At 40.8% G+C, this 19,356-nt stretch overlaps 1 protein-coding gene across 1 annotated transcript in view; it reads left to right on the top strand.

Moving 5' to 3' along the window:
• The window catches only part of kif1ab (kinesin family member 1Ab), a 35,686-nt gene that overhangs the window by 15,358 nt on the left and 972 nt on the right, over positions 1-19,356 (top strand). Inside the window, exons 20-48 of the mRNA XM_084056477.1 lie at positions 25-205; positions 803-875; positions 1,209-1,299; positions 1,703-1,851; positions 2,207-2,385; positions 2,819-2,956; positions 3,324-3,442; positions 4,039-4,124; positions 4,287-4,425; positions 4,579-4,753; positions 5,347-5,437; positions 5,693-5,811; positions 5,919-5,974; positions 6,165-6,279; positions 7,375-7,441; positions 7,690-7,774; positions 7,960-8,065; positions 8,395-8,418; positions 8,532-8,646; positions 9,015-9,148; positions 9,964-10,025; positions 10,201-10,346; positions 10,827-11,015; positions 12,154-12,225; positions 13,627-13,730; positions 14,203-14,322; positions 14,690-14,882; positions 15,979-16,097; positions 16,667-19,356. The exon at positions 16,667-19,356 is cut by the window's right edge and continues 972 nt beyond it. Coding sequence (XP_083912603.1) covers positions 25-205; positions 803-875; positions 1,209-1,299; positions 1,703-1,851; positions 2,207-2,385; positions 2,819-2,956; positions 3,324-3,442; positions 4,039-4,124; positions 4,287-4,425; positions 4,579-4,753; positions 5,347-5,437; positions 5,693-5,811; positions 5,919-5,974; positions 6,165-6,279; positions 7,375-7,441; positions 7,690-7,774; positions 7,960-8,065; positions 8,395-8,418; positions 8,532-8,646; positions 9,015-9,148; positions 9,964-10,025; positions 10,201-10,346; positions 10,827-11,015; positions 12,154-12,225; positions 13,627-13,730; positions 14,203-14,322; positions 14,690-14,882; positions 15,979-16,097; positions 16,667-16,715 — 3,296 coding nt within the window. The 3' untranslated portion in view covers positions 16,716-19,356. The remainder of the gene's footprint in view (positions 1-24; positions 206-802; positions 876-1,208; positions 1,300-1,702; positions 1,852-2,206; positions 2,386-2,818; positions 2,957-3,323; positions 3,443-4,038; positions 4,125-4,286; positions 4,426-4,578; positions 4,754-5,346; positions 5,438-5,692; positions 5,812-5,918; positions 5,975-6,164; positions 6,280-7,374; positions 7,442-7,689; positions 7,775-7,959; positions 8,066-8,394; positions 8,419-8,531; positions 8,647-9,014; positions 9,149-9,963; positions 10,026-10,200; positions 10,347-10,826; positions 11,016-12,153; positions 12,226-13,626; positions 13,731-14,202; positions 14,323-14,689; positions 14,883-15,978; positions 16,098-16,666) is intronic.

Here is a 19,356-nt window from a genome sequence, read left to right as displayed (position 1 = left end):
CCTTCTCCCTATTGCCCTTCCCAGGGAACCGAATTATCATGGGCAAGAGCCACGTGTTCCGCTTTACCGACCCAGAGCAGGCCCGCCTAGAGCGGGAGAGGACACCGTGCGCTGAGACGCCCTTGGAACCGGTGGACTGGGCCTTTGCCCAAAGAGAGCTCCTGGAGAAACAGGGCATCGACATGAAACAGGAGATGGAACAGAGGTACGAGGCCAGATACACAATGAACTGGCAAACACACATTGAATCGATATAGAATAGAACAATGGTTCTCAAACTTTTTAATTTAAAGGATCCCCATAACTCTGAGTGTGTACAGATTTGTACACTCTGAGAGTTACAGACAGACAAGGGTCCATTTGGTACCTAACAGTGATTTACCTGGGAACCCCCTGGAACCCCCTCAAGGACCCATGGGAGTTCCCGGACCCCACTTTTGATAACACTGGTATAGAATAAACAGACAGTAACAGACCATAGATGTGCATAATTGAGCTGCATGGCTATGTTTTAGCCCAAGTGTATTATTTTTTTTCAGAGTGACATACATGCACACTTTATATATAGACAGATAGATAGACAAACAGACAGCCACAGAGAAGACATTATATTGATATGTTATAAACCTGTGTAACAGACAGTAGTTACAGGTTTGTTGATTGATTGATCCTTGTAGTTAATGTCTTAATAGTTAAGCACCAGATTAAAACTCACTGTGGAGGTTATGCAGCTCAACTCATTATCAACCAGAGTCAAATTAATTATTTAAAGTATTTTAAATTAATATTTAATTCCCTGCAGGCTTCAGGAGCTGGAGGATCAGTACCGCAAAGAGAGAGAAGAGGCCAGCAATCTGCTGGAACAACAGAGACTGGTGTGATGACTTTTATTTTGTGCATACAGTATAGTGTCTGTGTGTGTGTGTGTGTGTGTGTGTGTGTGTGTGTGTGTGTGTGTGTGTGTGTGTCCGTGTGTCCGTGCGTGCATGCGTGCGTCTTTGAGTTCATTCAACTGAAGCAAAGACTCAATTTAAGGCATTACTGTTGTTGTATTTGTAGGAGACGGTTACATTATTTTCTACTACAGGACACATGTAACTCCAGAGGTCCTCTGGTGAAACCAAAAACGCTATACTTTATGTAAACAAGCGCAAACCATGACACTGATAGATGCAATATCGTTGACTTGGTTCCCTGTTCTCATCCAGGACTATGAGAGTAAGCTGGAAGCCCTTCAGAAACAAGTGGACTCTCGCTACCTTGAGTCACCTGAGGAAGAGGAGGAGCCTGAGGAGGAAGGTGAGACTGAGCTGACCTGTAGTAGCGCTTTGACCTGTTGAATGTACAAGGCACAGTTATTATATTCAAGAGTTGTTTACAGTATTTGTCTATTGTGAGTTTGTGTTTGTTACAAAACTACTGTGAGTGTGGATGTTGAAGCTTAGAGTACTGCTACAAAGGTCAGTGTTATGACCTCTGTACATGTTTCCTGTACCATAGGTCATCATCTTAACCACTTAAGCCCTATATATACTAACAACGTGTTGCATCGACACGTTCTGAGCTTGTACATCGGCTATTTTAGCTGTTTTCAGAAAGTTTTTAAAACTGTCACCTACATGCCCAAAGTCTGGATGACAGGTTGAAATTGCTTAGCCATTTCACTCACAGATGAATGATCTTAGTTTGTTTTCACTTCCAGTGCCGTGGACCAAGCGTGAGACTGAGCTAGCTCTGTGGGCGTTCAGGAAATGGCGTTTCTACCAGTTCACCTCCCTCAGAGACCTGCTGTGGGGCAACGCAATATTCCTTAAGGAAGCAAATGCTATCAGTGTAGAGCTCAAGAAGAAGGTAAGACTTTGTTTGTTTGGTTTCACTTCATTTTATTTTTTATTGTATGTACAGAATAGTTCTGGGCTGTAAACGATGCTTCTATTTTTATGCTTGCAATATTGGAATATCCAGATATTCTCATTACATCGCTGCTGGCACACTGTAATGTTGTTTTCCATCCAAGATGATTGTGAAATGGCCAGTCAGTGGTCAAGGACTTCACAGCTCTTGCACTGAGTGTCTGAGTTGGCAAAATCTTAATTTGAAATGAAACCAGTCGGTCTAGACATCACATTACTGATGCACAAAGAAACATTATCAAATGTTCTTTCTACTCACTAATTTCCGCTGTGTTGTAATGTTATTTCTGCAGGTCCAGTTCCAGTTTGTTCTGCTAACAGACACCCTGTATTCCCCGCTGCCTCCGGACTTGCTGCCTCCCTGCGTAGCCAAGGAGAGAGAGAGGCGACCATTCCCCAGGACCATAGTCGCTGTAGAGGTTCAGGACCAGAAGAACGGAGCCACTCATTACTGGACTCTGGAGAAACTCAGGTACAAACGAATTGGGAATTAAGAATATTGTGTGTGTGTGTGTGTGTGTGTGTGTGTGTGTGTGTGTGTGTGTGTGTGTGTGTGTGTGTGTGTGTGTGTGTGTGTGTGTGTGTGTGTGTGTGTGTGTGTGTGTGTGTGTGTGTGTGTGTGTGTGTGTGTGTGCGTGAGCGAGCGTGCGTGCGTGTGTGTGTGTATGTGTGTGTGTGTGTGTGTGTGTGTGTTTGTGTGTGTGTGTGTGTGTGTGTGCGCGAGCGTGCGTGCGTGTGTGCGTGCGTGTGTGTGTGTATGTGTGCGTGCGTGTGTGCGTGTGTGGGTGTGTGTTTGTTAGAGCAGAGATATATCTATCATCCAACATAAACACATTAAACCTTGTTCACTGACTCTGCTTTGATTTCCATCCACTGAACACTGCTCTTCATTTCGCCCCCTGCAGGCAGAGGCTGGACCTGATGAGGGAGATGTACGACCGTGCAGCTGAGGTCCCCAGCAGTGCAGTGGAGGACTGTGACCACGCAATGACTGGAGGAGACCCCTTCTATGACCGCTTCCCATGGTTCCGTCTGGTCGGCAGGTCAGTGATTACAAAATGGATATACTAAACAAAGTATTCCAAGAAGTACTTCAAGAAACTTGTCAAATTCATCAAACTACAAATTTAATCTGGTCTAGGGAAATTATTTTGAAGAAAAACTGTAAAAGAAGTTGATCACAGGCTACTTCCACCAAAGATACCATGTTGAATTGAAAAAAAGCAATAAAATGAAAACCAAAGGGTTGGGCTTGAACTGAGAATGCCTAAATCCATGCCTTTAAAATATTAACCAATACAAAAGTTAACCTTTGTCTCTAATTTCTGTTTAACTTTGTCACCCTTGCCTTGCTTTTTAAAGTTTACAATCATGAATAATGAATAATAAAGTTCTTCATCCTTCCTCCAGGGCGTTTGTGTACCTGAGTAACCTGCTGTACCCCGTGCCGCTGGTTCACAGAGTGGCCATCGTCAGTGAGAAGGGAGAGGTTAAGGGCTTCCTCAGAGTGGCTGTACAAGCCATCTCAGGTACAGAACATAACTGACATTTGGGATCGTTGCAAACATGTGAAATAGTAATGTATTCACATACGTTATTAAAACGTTTGGTTTGTAGGTGTCATAAATCCAAATATAGGTCTGTTTTGCTTCAATTTTGACAGTCACCTGGAGAATAAAAATATTTTTGCTGCCTGGGGCTACCTTTTTTTGTATATGTGTGTATCTCTGTTTGGACGTTTAATGTTTAATGTTTGTTAATGTTTAAAGACAGGCACATAAAAGAAACATTGCACTCAACTCCAAAGTCTTAATGTCACAAGTGCAGACTTGAATATATGCAGACACAAACAATAATCTGCATGATTTAATTAAAGTGCACACTTTAAATAATATGATAAATCACCTGAATCACCTAAAGTATTGTTGGCATGTGAAGACAGGCACATCCCACACTGAACAGTTTGGTACCTTTATAATTGCCTTTAAGAATGAGTGGTTATCGTTTGTTCACATGAGTTTGGAAATAGAATGTAACATCTTAGATTTACTTATTTATCTTTCACCTCCTTTCATCTCTTTTGTATTAAGCCTTAAATAAATACCATGTCTCTCTGTCACTCCAGCTGATGAGGAGGCTCCAGACTATGGCTCTGGTGTGAGGCAGTCAGGCACTGCCAAGATCTCCTTTGAAGACCAACAATTTGAAAAGGTACTCACAATTCATCATGTCATGATAATCTGACACAGTTTTCAAGAGGTTTTGTATTGGGACTGAACCTTTGTGTTGACCCCATCCAATATGTTAAGAAGCACAATATTCCTCTGGGATCTGAATAGATGCAGCACTAAACTTATGTGTTTCTCTCTCTAGTTTCAGACGGAATCATGTACTGGAGGTGTTATGTCTCATTCCAATTCGTCCCAGGAGGAATTGCGCATTGTGGAGGGAGAAGGGCAGAACTCTGAGATCGGAGTCTCTGCTGATGAGGTCAACAACAACAACTGTGCAGGTGAGGGAGTCATTTTGAATGTTTTAGTTGCATTCTAGATAGTGGCTAGTATCCCCCGTGTGTGGATACAAATTCTTCTCTGTCTGTACCTGTTGAAGTCCTAGCTCTTTATATATATTTCTCTCTTCCTGTGTCAACATGCAGCCACTCCAGAGGCGCCAAACAGCCCATTGAAGGGTCTGGGTCTGGGTCTGGACCTGCCTCTGGACCTGTCACAGGAGAAGGTTCTATCCCACCTGAGGGTTGGCAGCACATTCACTTTCAGAGTCACCGTCCTGCAGGCCTCTAGCATCTCGGCGGAGTACGCTGACATCTTCTGCCAGTTCAAGTGAGTGAACACTTTTTTTTTACGCCGTGGTTCCTCAGAGGCGAGCCATCTAGAAGAGGGTCTGTGTGTCTGTCTGTCTGTGTGTCTGTCTGTGTGTCCGGAGCTAATCTCACAGACCATTGGACTGATTAGCGCCAAATTTATTGTGCACGCTACCAGTAGGCCACAACACAATTTATTTTCTTTCTACAGTGTTTGAAATATAACGTGGAGCTCCGATCGGCTGAAATAATGCCCAAATTTGTAGTCACAATATATGCCATTGATAGGTCATAGACGACAGATGTTACAGTCTGGCCGCGTGAATTCTGAGATCCACATTGGAGTCACGGACCCCGAGATTCATATGATTTGATTATTTTGTGATTCCTTAATTTCTTTCATTTTTTTATTTTTTACAATCACATACTAGATTAAAACAAAGCACAGAGAGCTAACACTACTATGTAGAGGTAGAAGCATGATGGGCTACAGAAGTCTGAGATGATTAACGTTTGAGTCAAAATTGTCAAGCATACAGCATACAGCCTTCTCTCTACTGATAATATCACTGACATGTTTGGACATGACTGTAATGGCTTTACTTGTCTTAGTTTCATCCACCGCCATGATGAGGCTTTCTCCACGGAACCTTTGAAGAACACTGGCAGAGGTCCACCTCTCGGCTTCTACCACGTACAGAATGTAAGCACAGACAAATGCAGTCAAACATTTACTTTTAGTCCTGTCACCATGCAATCTCTTGTATTATATTACTATGTTTTTACCTAGGCCTATATTGTTATTTTGAGGACTATAGAAGATATGGCTGTGATATATAATAATGTTAATAATCTAATAATTTGGGAAATCATCTGATAATGGTATTTGTTTAAAATATGGTCTATAAACTGGTCCTTAGAGTACAGTTGTTTTCAAAACAACCTTAATATGTTTCAGATCACTGTGGAGGTGACCAAGTCGTTTGTGGAGTATATCAAGACCCAGCCCATTGTCTTTGAGGTGTTTGGCCACTATCAGAAACAGCCTTTCCCACCACTCTGCAAGGACCTTATCAGGTGAGGACCACCCCATCTCCTCTCCAGCATATATAGTAACTGGTTACTCATTATGGCCAAAATAACGTTTATGAATATTTTACAATATATTTGTTTTTGTCCTGTAGTCCGTTGAGGCCTTCCAGGAGACAGTTTCCCAGGGTGATGCCCTTGTCCAAGCCAGGTGAGCCACTGGTTACTTTTCACTCATCTGGAAGTGGATACTGTATATAATATTCTTGTATTAATAATATTGACACATTTTATTCTTAAGTGTGTTTCCAGAAACCCAAAGACACTGTATTATTACTGTATATCATCATGTTCTGTTCTGCTTAACGCAAACTATGTCCTCATTTCTCGTACTGTTCCAGTGCCGGCCACCAAACTGAGCACCCAGACTCGATCCACAGCAGGACCAGGACCGTGTCACTCCAAATACGACCTGATGTCGTTCTTTGAGATCTGTGAGCTGGAGTCCAATGGAGAGTAAGTGGCAACTTTACCTCGGCCTTGTGGTGCAAGCTATACCATACATCATGGGACAGAGTTCACCACACATGGAGGACTATCTTTCTGCTCTAGCAGTGAATATGTGTACAAACCTTTTTCAGCATAACTGAAATGTAGATTACATTTTTTTGTTAAACCTTTATTTAACCAGGTAGACCTCACTGAGATATGGAATCTCTTTTACGAGAGGGATCTGTCCAAGAGGTCAGCACAATAAAACAAGCATATACAGAAAAAAAGAAACAATTAAAAGCAAAGATAGATTATTTAAAAAAACGGGCTGGCACAAATACTGAAACAACAACACTTTCATGTTCCTTTAAAGTCCTTTTTTGAGACAAAAGTATCATACTGTAAGTGATCAGTTCTGATAGTCTTTCTGAAAGGTATTCCATCGAAAGGGCAGCGTATTTGAAAGTGTGGTGGAATCTCTCTAGGAGCAAGGCACCCCAAGCAATGATGACAGACCAGTCTGCATGTTCACTATTTATTCAGCATAAGTATACTTTACAACATTCTAGGTTTAATCTAGCACGAGCAGCAGAAGAAGCAGCTGCTCCCATGACGTTTCTGGGTGCTTTTATACCAGACAGGGTGAAATCTATTCTTACCCTTCCAATCACAAGGTTTTCAATATGAGCAAAGAGCATCCTGCCTCCATCATCAGAATTCATGTTGCAGTCCTAATATGTCCAGTCTGTCCTCTCATCTCTATTTGAATCACAGACCTTTAGACACAAGTGTCATTGGCCAGATATCATCATGTGTCCATCATCATGTTTCATCATTCTTAATACAGCATTTCAAGTGAGACAGTTATGACGCAATCTAGCTACTAGTCTGTAGTCTATTGACCAACAAACATATGTTTATGTGTTTACTCAAATACATACACACAATGTCCAATATGAATCTTGCATATCACCACATAGTATAGAAATTCCCTAACAAAAGCTTTTTTAAGTGGAAGAGGTTATAATGTCCATGGTTTCTGGTAAGATATGTACAAAGACATGATGTTAATATGTTAAGTATTAAGGTTGATAAAGTTTGTCATTTACTTATCTCTAGCTACATCCCAGCTGTGGTGGACCACAGAGGTGGCATGCCCTGCCACGGACTCTTCCTCCTACATCAGGTAATGTCCCACCTCGCCACATTTTTTTTTTACACCATGGTCTTGTCACCTTCTAGAATATCATTAAATACCTATGTAAATGGAGCACGATTATTGTAAAAATATGATGAGGAGACATTGTGGCTAACATAAGCTACTACTTAACAAAAAAACATATTTTTCAACGGAAATATATGTAGCTTTTTGCTTTTGCATTATTATTATTATTTTTTTATTTATTCATTTCCTGCCTTCTCTTCATTCCATAGGGCATTCAGAGGAGGATAACCGTTACCATAGCGCACGAAACAGGAAATGATGTAGAGTGGAAGGAGGTGAAGGAGCTGGTTGTGGGTGAGTACTGGGGAATCTCCTACCGTCTTGCGGGTATTAAGTGGTTAATATTGAAGAGGTACTGTGAATAAAGAAATACACTCGCTTTACAAAGTCTACAGACTCTCTTGTCAAATGTTATTATTTTTTGGTTCTTTTCATCGCGTTGCTTGTTACCGTGTAACATTTCACCTGTTTGACTTCAGGGCGTATACGGAACACTCCGGAGGCTGATGAGACCATCATCGACCCCAACATTCTGTCTCTCAACATTCTGTCTTCAGGATACGTCTGGCCCAAACATGACGACAAGTATGTGCTGTTAACACACAAAATTGTAATAACACTGTAATGTTGTACTTAATACTTTATATACTATATTTTCATTTGCAGGATTACAGTTGCATTTGTTTAAATTGTTTTGTAATTTAACTAGAGATATAGCTGTCAGATCAGTGATAGTCTAACAATAGCATTTTAAACTGTCCACCTACCGTAATTGTCCAAGATTTTAATTGTTAAGTATATCAATGTCATGCCTCATTACAGTTTTTATTTTTGCATTTGAACTAATTGAACTATTAACAGTCAAGAATTTCTAACTGTTGGTGTCTTTATCTTTATCCTTATTCCAATGACAGTGTCTCACTGGGAGTTGATCATAGGTATTCTGATCATTACTTTTCATCTTTTCTTTGTGTTCATGAGCACTTTTACTTACTTACTGTTTATGAATGTGGACAGACTGATCAGATTCCCTTTGAACCTCCCCTCTTAGGACTTTCTACCGCTTTGAGGCAGCATGGGACAGCTCCATGCACAACTCCCTCCTCCTCAACAGAGTCACTCCCTATGGGGAGAAGATCTACATCACCCTCTCTGCTTACCTGGAGGTACAATCATTACAGTTAACTGTTAATTATCTCAGATGCTGATTACACTTCTACTTTGTATTATAACAAGCTTTGTAGTACCATTATCAGATAAGTACCTTTAACCAAGTATGCCCTATTTTATACTTCATCCTTCAATGTGCCATGTGTGGGAAAATAGCCGATCGACAAGCTCACAGCTTGTAGATCGGCTGTTTCTGAAAATGTTTGCCTAAAATTACATTGTTGAAATTGGTTAAAAAAAACCTTACAATGGCTGAGAATAATATATTTTGTTTGAAGAAGAGAGTGACACATCTGGACAGTGTAAACACCTCTGGTGCACATACAATGTTCTTCTCATTTAAACCTCTGTTGCTGTTATTCAGATGGAGAACTGCACACAGCCGACAGTGATCACCAAAGACTTCTGTATGGTGTTCTACTCCCGAGACGCTAAGCTGCCAGCCTCTCGCTCCATCAGGAACCTGTTTAGCACAGGCTGCCTCAGGCCCTCTGAGAGGTAAACATAAGTGTGTGTTAAAGGGGCATTTCACCTATAGAGCACCGAAGTCTGACATCACTGCTGCTAGAGGGCACTATATCCCCCTGGGTTACACATTATTTTCCCCATAGAAATTCCCCATAGAGAAATCTTAGATTGCGTCATATACGAACTGAGTTCCAAAAATAAACAAATCACTCGGCGATTCAACTGGCATCAACTGGCTTTGAAAAACTACACAGTTATCCAAAGAGTAATAAAATAAAAACAAATTCTCCAAACACAGACGTTATCAAATGTAACCTAATATCATATACGACACAGAGTCACATACCTGACAGAATCGCTGGGGTGATTTGTTTATTTTTCTTCTTATATGACGCAATCTAAGATTCCTCTATGGGGAATTTCTATGGGGAAAACAATCCTTGACGTCAGGACTTCGGTACTCTATACTGTAATGTGTATTGATTTTTCTTTCCAGCCTTCCATGTAATTTATCAGCAGGAATTTGCCAAATATTCTTTCTAGATTTTCTGTTTGGATTTAAATGTGCACAAAAGCTTGTTTACTGTAATAAATATAGAGAATAACAGAGTAATCTGTATTTTGCAAACTATATACCTCTATCCGGCTATAGTACATGCAAATGTTTCATTATTTTTATTTCATTGAGCTGTGACTGTCACTACATGGAATTAGTGTCACTCTGGGCGGATACATTCTCAATATTTCTCAAACCATTTCCATGAAATGTACTGCTTGTAAATGTTACTTTACAAATTAAACTTACTAAAGCAGAAAGTAACTTTTTGTCTCTCTTGCTCTCTCAGTAACCGTGTCACGGGAGTGTACGAAGTCAGTCTCTGCCATGTGGCAGACAATGGGAGCCCAGGTAAGAACATTTTTAAATTTGAACGACCAAATTTTCAACAGAATATGATTTTTGCTGTACCTCTATGGCTACAGTACTCAGTAAAATGTGTGTTAATTTATCTCAGAGTTGAATGAACACTTGTTTACTCGTTTATGGATTTGACATTTACTATTGCATCCTCTCATCCTCTCAGGTATGCAGCGGCGTCGCAGACGCGTCCTGGACACCTCAGTGGCGTACGTCCGAGGAGAGGAGAACTTGGCTGGATGGAGGCCTCGCAGCGACAGTCTCATCCTGGACCACCAATGGGAGCTGGAGAAACTCAGCCTGCTGCAGGAGGTGAGCTCTCTGATTGGTTAAACTGAAGTAAACTGAGTTCCTCGGGGGGGGGGGGGGGTGCTCTAAAACAGTGGTTCTCAATGTGTGGTCCGGGGACCCCACCTGGTCCCCAAGGGGGTTCTGGGGGGCCCCTAGCTAAATGATTGATAGTTAGGAACCAAATTAACCCTTAAAGGCTTGTAACAAACACAATGCAGTTGTACACTCTCAGAGTTAAATAAACATTGATGGTTTTGCAGTGTTGATTGTGGTCCCAGATATAAAAATCCTATCAAATGGGGGTCTGTGGCCTAATGCATATCAAACTGGGGGTCCTTGAAATTAAAAAGTTTGAGAATCATTGGTCTAAACAATTCTCACTCTTCTGTGTGTGTGTGTGTGTGTGTGTGTGTGTGTGTGTGTGTGTGTGTGTGTGTGTGTGTGTGTGTGTGTGTGTGTGTGTGTGTGTGCGCACGCACACACGCGCACGTGCGTCCTCAGGTGGAGAAGACCAGGCATTACTTGCTGCTGAGAGAGAAGCTGGAGGCGACCCTGCAGGCGGGGCAGGATGCTCTCTATAAGAGCACTGACATCAGTGAGTTTGCCAGGAGCCCTGTCCTCAGCCACAGCCCCGGAGGCAGCCCCGCCCTCGACAGCCCCAACCAGAGGCAGAGGGAGCTGGCTGCCAAGGTGACTACTGCTCAACGCTGGGCCTCTTCATTTACTGCATTCTGTTTTCTATTTTTCTGTTTTGTTTTATCAGCCAGTGCACAGTAAAATCTAAATTAATTTCACTCTCAGAGACCGTACCAATGTTGATACGCGTCCTTGTTTATTCACAGTTTTGACTATATTGTTCATTTATGTAGAATATTTTCCCATTCATTTTCTCCAAAGTCATTCAAATGTTACCGAACTTCCCTAAATAGTTGAGTCAATGTTGGCTCAACATCATTGCGTGGTTAAGAAGTCAAGGACATTTGAATTTAGTTCGTAAATCTACCTTTTTTCCATGAACTATTTTCAACTACAGTAGACTTTACAAATCAATCTGTACCCAAAATAACAACGACACAATGATAACATCACTTTGACAACAACGAAAAATCGGTACGATGATATTTAGTGTATTGCGTATCTCCATACATTTAAGTCTCTGTAGGTTTTCAAACAGAATTGAATCCGATGCTGTCCTCAGAAATCAACCTTTCAAAAATGGTCAGCATTAATAAGTCAAGTATTCCATGAGTCACTGTCCATGGGCTAAACATGACAGACCGGTACAGTATGCTAGTAACTAACTAGTTACTAGTTACTAGTTACTAGCTAGTTACTAGTTACTTTGTTGATTTTGATTATTATTACAAAACACACATTAACCACTTCAGCCCTCTATACATTTTGGCCTTTTGAAAATAGCCGATATACAAGCTCACAATGCGTCGCGACACATTGTGAGCTTGTAGATCTGCTATTTTCAAAATATTTGTATACATTTGAAAACTTGTGAAATGGGACCTTCTGCATAATGAGTTATTTTACTTTTGGTACTTTTAAGTACATTTTGATGCCAATACTTTTGTACTTTTACTGAAGTAAATGTTTTGTTCTGGGCTTTTACTTGTAACAGAGTATTTATACATTGCAGTATTGATACTTTTACTTAAGTAAAAGTACTCAAAATGTGAGTACTTTTTCCACCTCTGAAATGTTTTACATTCTCAGAGTAAAATGATTGTGTGTGTGTGTGTGTGTGTGTGTGTGTGTGTGTGTGTGTGTGTGTGTGTGTGTGTGTGTGTGTGTGTGTGTGCGTGTCCTCCTGCTGCAGTGTCTCCGCCTGCTGATGCACACGTTCAACAGGGAGTACAGCCAGGTGAGCAGCAGTGCCAGTGAGAGCAAGGTGAGCCCCAGCTTAGGTCCTCTAACCCCCCCGCCCCGCCCCGTCCCGCCCCGCCCTGCCCTGCCCCGCCCAGACTAGATCAGTGCTTCTCAAACTGTTTAATTTCAAGGACTCCCAGGGACTCTTGCCTTACCCTTTATCCCTAAACATTTTCGCCATTTTCCATTATAAAGTAGTTAAAATAGCCGATCTATAAGCTCACAATGTGTTGATGTAGATCAGCTGGTTGAAATATTTTTAAATGTTTTTCAAAATAGCAAAATATGGCTAATACGTTTAGGGATAATGGGTAAGGTGGCGCGCAAGGGAGGGCCCCCAGTATGGTGTGCATTCACACACCCCAATAGTTACAGACCTGTAAGGTTCCTATCAACAATTTAGCTGGGGACCCCATGGAACCCCCCTCGAGGATGCCTGAGGGTCCCCGAACCGCACTTTGAGAACCACTGCACTAGATAACACCTCCCGCTGTCCTAGTCTCAGACCCACTCTCTCCCATCCACACAGTCAAATCTGGAGTGTTAATTTAACCCCCAAATTGTAAAACTGGACCTGTAAGGGTGAATTAGCTCTCCAGATTTTACAGTGAAGCTCCTCGAAACCTTTCCACTTCCTGTTTCTTGACATTATCCTGTTTTGTTATCATTGATTCATTAGTATCTGTATCTATTCCCTCCCTTTTCATCCACTCTATTTCCATCATGTTCTCTTGTATGAGAGTATAACCCTATCATCCGTCTATCCTAATATCTGTTTACTAGACCTACGTAAATAATAATGATAATGCCTTTTATTTGTATTGCACTTTTCCTTCACAAGGAATCTCAGAGTGCGAGTTAAAAACACAATAATCAAACAAGACATGACTGAGAATTAACTTTAATTAATTTTAGATCTCTCCAAACAAATAATGTAACTGTATTTTAGAGGAAACTCACATTTGTTCATCCTACCACTTTATTTTGTCTTTAAAAAATAATCTTGTTCCGCCCCAACATGTTTCCTTTCACCCTGTTCTATAACTCAATTATTCGATGCCTTCCCCACTCTCCCCTTGTTAGAAAAAGGCAGGCTTGTGTGTTCCTAATGTTAACTCCTGCATGTCTGTTAACGTGTTAACCAGCAAGGGGCTCTTTGAAAGGCTCATACTGGTATGAGGATGGTCTTCAGTACATGCCCAGCCTATTACAAATTGTCTGATTAAAGCATTTTCTCAAAGCATGTGTATGTTTGTATGTGTTTACTGTAATTGTTCTTGTGTATGTTCTGTCTGTATTTCTCTCTGTCTTGTCTTGTGTTTGTCTTCCTGCACATTTTTGTGTGCACTCGTGTGTGTGTGTGTGTGTGTGTGTGTGTGTGTGTGTGTGTGTGTGTGTGTGTGTGTGTGTGTGTGTGTTTCAGCTATCTGAAATGTCTGCATCGTTGATGTCATCCTCTTCTGGACTGAGCACGCTCACTCCATCATCAACCTGCCCCTCATTGGTGGAGGGACACTATGACATTAGGTATGATGACAGCTTATAGACATAATCACAATAACGAGCTTTTTAATCTCTAATTAACCACATGAACCCTAACGTACCTATTCTGGGTCTGTCATAGCAGGAGAACCTTCACCAAAATTGGGTGAACATTAGCAGATCTACATGCTCACAGCACGTCGCAGTGCAACTTATTGTGAGCTTGTAGATCGGCTATTTTCGGCAAAGATGTTTAATGTAGAGGTGAAAAAAAGGATGCCTGGGGCTCACCTTGCTCTCACTGGCACTGCTGCTCACCTGTTATGAGATAGACCTGTGATTTAATTGACAATGTTATTACATTATGTTTACCCGTATCCAACATGTAAACATTTTACAGTAATTACGGTATGTAAAATGACGTGCAAATGCATTTTGGACACTTATATGCCACAATCCTGCATGTTTTTTGTTTTTGTTTTAAATCATATTTTGCAATTATTTTTGTCTTCTGTAGACACACTGAGCCAAATTCAGGGGCTTCCACACCAGATCTGGACCCCTACAGCCCAGTGGACAGGAAGAAGGCCTTCAGAGGATGTACCTTTGTTCCAGACATCCAGGAGATTCGTGTCAGGTTAGAGACTTAAACATCGTTTTTTTTATTAATCAGGTAAACATTTTGATCTGATCAAATCTAAATGGTACATCTTTGTGATGTGTGTTGTGATATTTGTCTTAGGAGTTTCTGTAAAATCTTTTCCTTGAATATTTGGGACTATTTAAGACACATAGTACACATTAGGTGAATGGTTCCAACTAATATTTGGAGCCTTTGAGATATGTGGAAACAAAAAGATCTCATTACATCCAAGCACCAAGGTCTCTCTGAGGGGCATTTATACCAGTTTTACATTCAAAGCCCTCTATGCTGAGCAGCTGCTGGACAATGTATCCGCTGACCAAATGTTCCCCTGTCAAATGCTCCCTTTTCTGACATGCAGCCCCATTGTGTCGAAGAAGGGTTATCTGCACTTCCTAGAGCCCCACACCAGCGGTTGGGTGAAGCGTTATGTGGTGGTGCGCCGGCCATACGTCTACCTGTACCGCAGTGAGAGGGACACTGTGGAGAGAGCTGTCATCAACCTGTCATCTGCACAGGTGGAATATAGCGAGGATAAACAGACCTTACTCCGGGTAAGGCTTACTTTTTTTTTTTTTTAACTAAATTTTTATTGGAACAAAGATTTTCAAAAGACAGATACACATACTTGAAATACAAAACAAAAGGACAGTACAAAAACACAAGAAATAAAATAAAGATAATAAAATGAAAAAAATAAATAAAATAAAAATAAAAATACACGGAAAGGCTGCATTCTACAATTGTTAGTTATTTTTCTGTTACATATTGGTTATACAATGTCCATGGGCTGAAAAAGTGAAGACCACTTTTCCCAGTTTTTGTGTGCTTTGTCCTCTTGTAGTCTAAGTATGAATGTTAGTTTTTCCATAGAATATATTTCCCTTATTATGTCCATCCAATTGTCTTTGGTTGGGGGATCCTGTTGATACCAACGACGCGTGATCGCTTTCTTGCTTGCTGCTAGAAAGATTTTGATTAGATATTTGTCCTGTGTCAAGAAATCTTCAGGAATATTTCCCAACAACATCAAGGTACAGGTCTGAGGTATCTCAAAACCAAGAACAGTCTCTATGGTGGCGTGAATATCTCGCCAATATTTTTGAATTTTGTGAGCGTGACCCGCTTCCATGTGGCCACACTGTCTCCAGCATGGTTGATCTGTTTTCAGTTGTTTTGATTTAATTTGAGGTGTTATAAAAAAACGGGTTAAATTCTTCCAGCAGAACTCTGAGGATACTGAGGAGATGAGATGACATGAGATGACATGAGTTTATATCACTTGACAGGACAGGACAGGACAGGACACGACAGGACACGACACGACACGACACGACACGACACGATACGACACGACACGACACGACACGACACGGCACGGCACGACACGACACGACACGACACGACACGACACGACACGACATATAGATTTATGTTGTTATTATTATCATCATTATCGTCATTATTATTATTATTATTATTGATATGAGATCAAATTAAATGACATGGGATAAATCTCATTCATCCTTGAGGTTAAATTAAAACACAATACTCAAATCTCACACATCGATCATATCTGAGATGTCACTACTGTGGATACACTGATTTGGACCAAACAAAGTGACTTGTCAATGCCCCCTGTGTCTCCAGACTCCCAACACGTTTGCAGTGTGCACAGAGCACCGTGGGATATTGCTCCAGGCCATCAACGACAAAGAGATGCATGATTGGCTGTATGCTTTTAACCCTCTGCTGGCTGGCACCATCAGGTGAGTGGTAGAGGCGCTCTACTCTTTGACACTCTTCCTTTGATGACAAGTATCTCACAACTTCTGCTGGGTTGCTGACGTGTCCAATAACAGACATTCTCCAGGTTTTCGAGATCTTATTTGTGTACATTTAAAAAGACGGTGTCTTTATTGCAGTGGAGTTGCTATTTAGTAAACAAGACATTTGTATTTGTTAAGACATTTGTTCCTTCAGACTCTAATGGCACTTTTCGACTATTGAATGGTAACCCAGAAGCTTCCATAACCTGAAACTTTCCAGAACCTGTGATAGCCAGAACCACCGTCATAAAAAAAAGAGATCTTCTGTTTTCGCTATTTTAGAAGTTGGTTCCCTGAACTTGAACGGTTAGTACTACCTCCTGAGCAGGGTCCAAATTAGGTTCTGAGAACCGTATCTGAAACCGAGCCATAGCGTATGGAAACAAATCCAGAACCTGTGACATATATTTCGCCGGTCACGGCACAACATCACTTAGTTCATGTAGTCGAAAAGAGATCATTTGTTCCTGTCTTCTTTTTTTCCCATCCCGGCTCTCCTCTCTTTGTAGGTCAAAACTGTCCAGGAGAAAGTCGGCCCAGTCGGCCCAGAGGATGTGAGAATTGAAGCTGCCTGGTGGAAACAAGCTTAATCTAAATCTATGCTCAGCCCACCCTCCCGCTCTAATGTACATAAACCATATAAACCAACCTTATACATAGTCCATATAAAACAAACTCCTGTACAATGACCCTCTCCTGTCCTACACAACGGTACATTGCTCACCCCGAGAACTCCCTGACCATCTTCCCTCATTTTTGCAGTCTCTTTCAATAGATCCCCGCTCCCCAAAAACCCTGCATGGTGTTTGTCCTCCTGATGCATAGAAGAACCAGACCAGACTAACGAAATGACCCATAGTCCTATTTAGGAGCTTATCTCTACAGGGCATTGCGACTAGTACACTAGGACACTCTCATTACCTAGGCAAACAGGTGTCTATAGAAAGATAGAAGAGATAGGCAGATGTTTACGTTGTTTTACTTATCTAAATAACGGTGTCATGCTCAATCCCTCTGTCATGCATCTTTGTACACCCTATACATCACCCCAGTCTTCAACCTTGCGTTGTATTTCTCCTTAAACACAGTCAAATGAGGGCTGAACATAATAGTGAGACAGTAATATCTGTTTTGTGGTCTTTGTCATGCCAGTTGTTTCTCTGTGTCGGTGTGTATGTTGAGTGCAGGGACATTGGCACTTCTTACATCAGGCTCATTCTTCTACTGTAAGCAGCATTTACATTACCTCAGTATGGAATGGCTGGGTGTTCTACGCCGTAAAGTAGTACCGCACGTCACTGTTCTAGTAACAGAGGCTTCACATAAGCATACAGAGGAACAGGTTATTGCTGAAAGCTATGGCCAGTAAGGGAATAAGAGGGAATTGATTCCACAAAAGGGGAAGATTTTCAATTGCAATGTGTATATTTTCTTTTCTTTTAGTCTGTTTTTAAGTGAGTAAACTAAAGCAAATTTCCCCACTGCCCGTGAAGCTGCCCTTCGCTTGTTGTTGAGCGGTTGTGTAATAATTTTATGTACAGTTTTTATTTATTGCTCCTAATTGACATTTTCTGTACTGTATTTCGTTCATGATGGGACAACTGACCACCATTTTTTGCATTGCACTTTAAAATCTTGAGTTAATGTTTCGTATCATTTGCTCTGTTGTTTTAACCAAAGCATCTTGTCTGAAACGCTCCAAAACGTTCCACTCGGACGATGTTCCCATAGTTGTTTTTTGTTTCTTTTTTTTTCTCTTTTTTTAACAGATTTTTATTGACAGATTTTCTTACGAAGTTATGCTCACCCGTGGCAACTTCAAATCTGTTCTATATTTTAAATAAGACTATTATAGACAGTTAGATTTATTTTGAGATATCATTTGTTTTATGCTATCCTAGCCACTAGAGTACTGTACAATGCCAGGTTTGATGTTGAATGGCCCTTTGCTCTTTTAACAGCTAAATGAAACGGGAAGTAGCGAAGTAGCTGAGATCTTGTATTTTATTGTGACGTTCGGTATGTGGACCAAGGACCGACACAGTAAAATCCTCAGTTTTAATTTACCCCTTTTACGGGTCCATTTGGTTACATTTACACTCTCAGAGTTAAATTAACAGTGAGGATTTTGCTGTGTGAACCCTGATGATACCAGAAGTTCAGAACAGTTAGGTTATTATGTTTGTGTACAAGTGCATTATCCATGCACCAGGTAGTGCCTCCCATTGTTTACCTCTTGTTCTTTCGTTTTCATCCTTTCTTGTCCCTCCTGCACCTCATATCATTCTGTTCATTGATAAGCCCAACACTTAACATTAACAGTGTATTCTGAGCAAGCTTTTATCTACTGTCTGTTAGATATTATGGATCTTTTTCTATTGTTGATCTAAGGCAGTGACTGAATATAATGTCATATAGAACATACAGTAGCAGTAGCCCAGTAACAATACATACAGTACATAGCACTGTATATCTTCAAAGTCATTTACTGTAAATGTTGCATTTAAAAAACCTGCTGAGCTTTTGTACTGTATCTAAATATTTTACAGCCTGGTGCTTGTATCAGAAACCAATACAGTATGATTATCTTGATGTTATTACACTTTTTACATCCAGGGATTAGTTCCTAGTTGCTTTCATGTGTCTCTGGTCCTACATCATACTAAGGTGACCCCAAATGTCTGTTTGCAAAATGGACATCAGAAATCTCCAGGTGATTTAAATTGATAAATGTGTAACCTGTCAAAGCTAGAATGATCTTGAGACCATTTAAATGCATCCTGTCATTTAAATGATGCTGTTGTGTCAGTGTATAATCTTGTCATTACTCTATATTGTCTTATAACACTCCATTTTGAGTCTGAACCAAAGCCATGGTCTGCCAGCCATTTGGTCTTTGTTTTGCTGTTTTCTGACTTAACTAAAGGACAAAACGTATTAAGTACCCTGTATGCCTCAGGCCAGCCAACCTGTTGTGCATCACCACTTAATACTCAGAAAATACAAGCAAGATCTGACTCACATGATGTTACAGGACGAGATAAACAGACTAATTCAAACCATCTTGTATTGTAGTGCTGTATAACTTCTTTTAGTTCACAATTGCACCACCTTGTGGATTACTTTTTCTTGGCAGCAAATTGGTGTATTAAGTGTGATTTTCATGGAAGGCCTAAATCAATTTACTTTACCTTCTGAA

The sequence above is a fragment of the Gymnoscopelus microlampas genome, assembly GCF_963454915.1.
Source record: "Gymnoscopelus microlampas genome assembly, chromosome: 5".
Lineage (NCBI taxonomy): Eukaryota > Metazoa > Chordata > Actinopteri > Myctophiformes > Myctophidae > Gymnoscopelus > Gymnoscopelus microlampas.
Note: the sequence above shows the minus strand (reverse complement) of the source record. Positions and strands in the feature narration are given on the sequence as shown.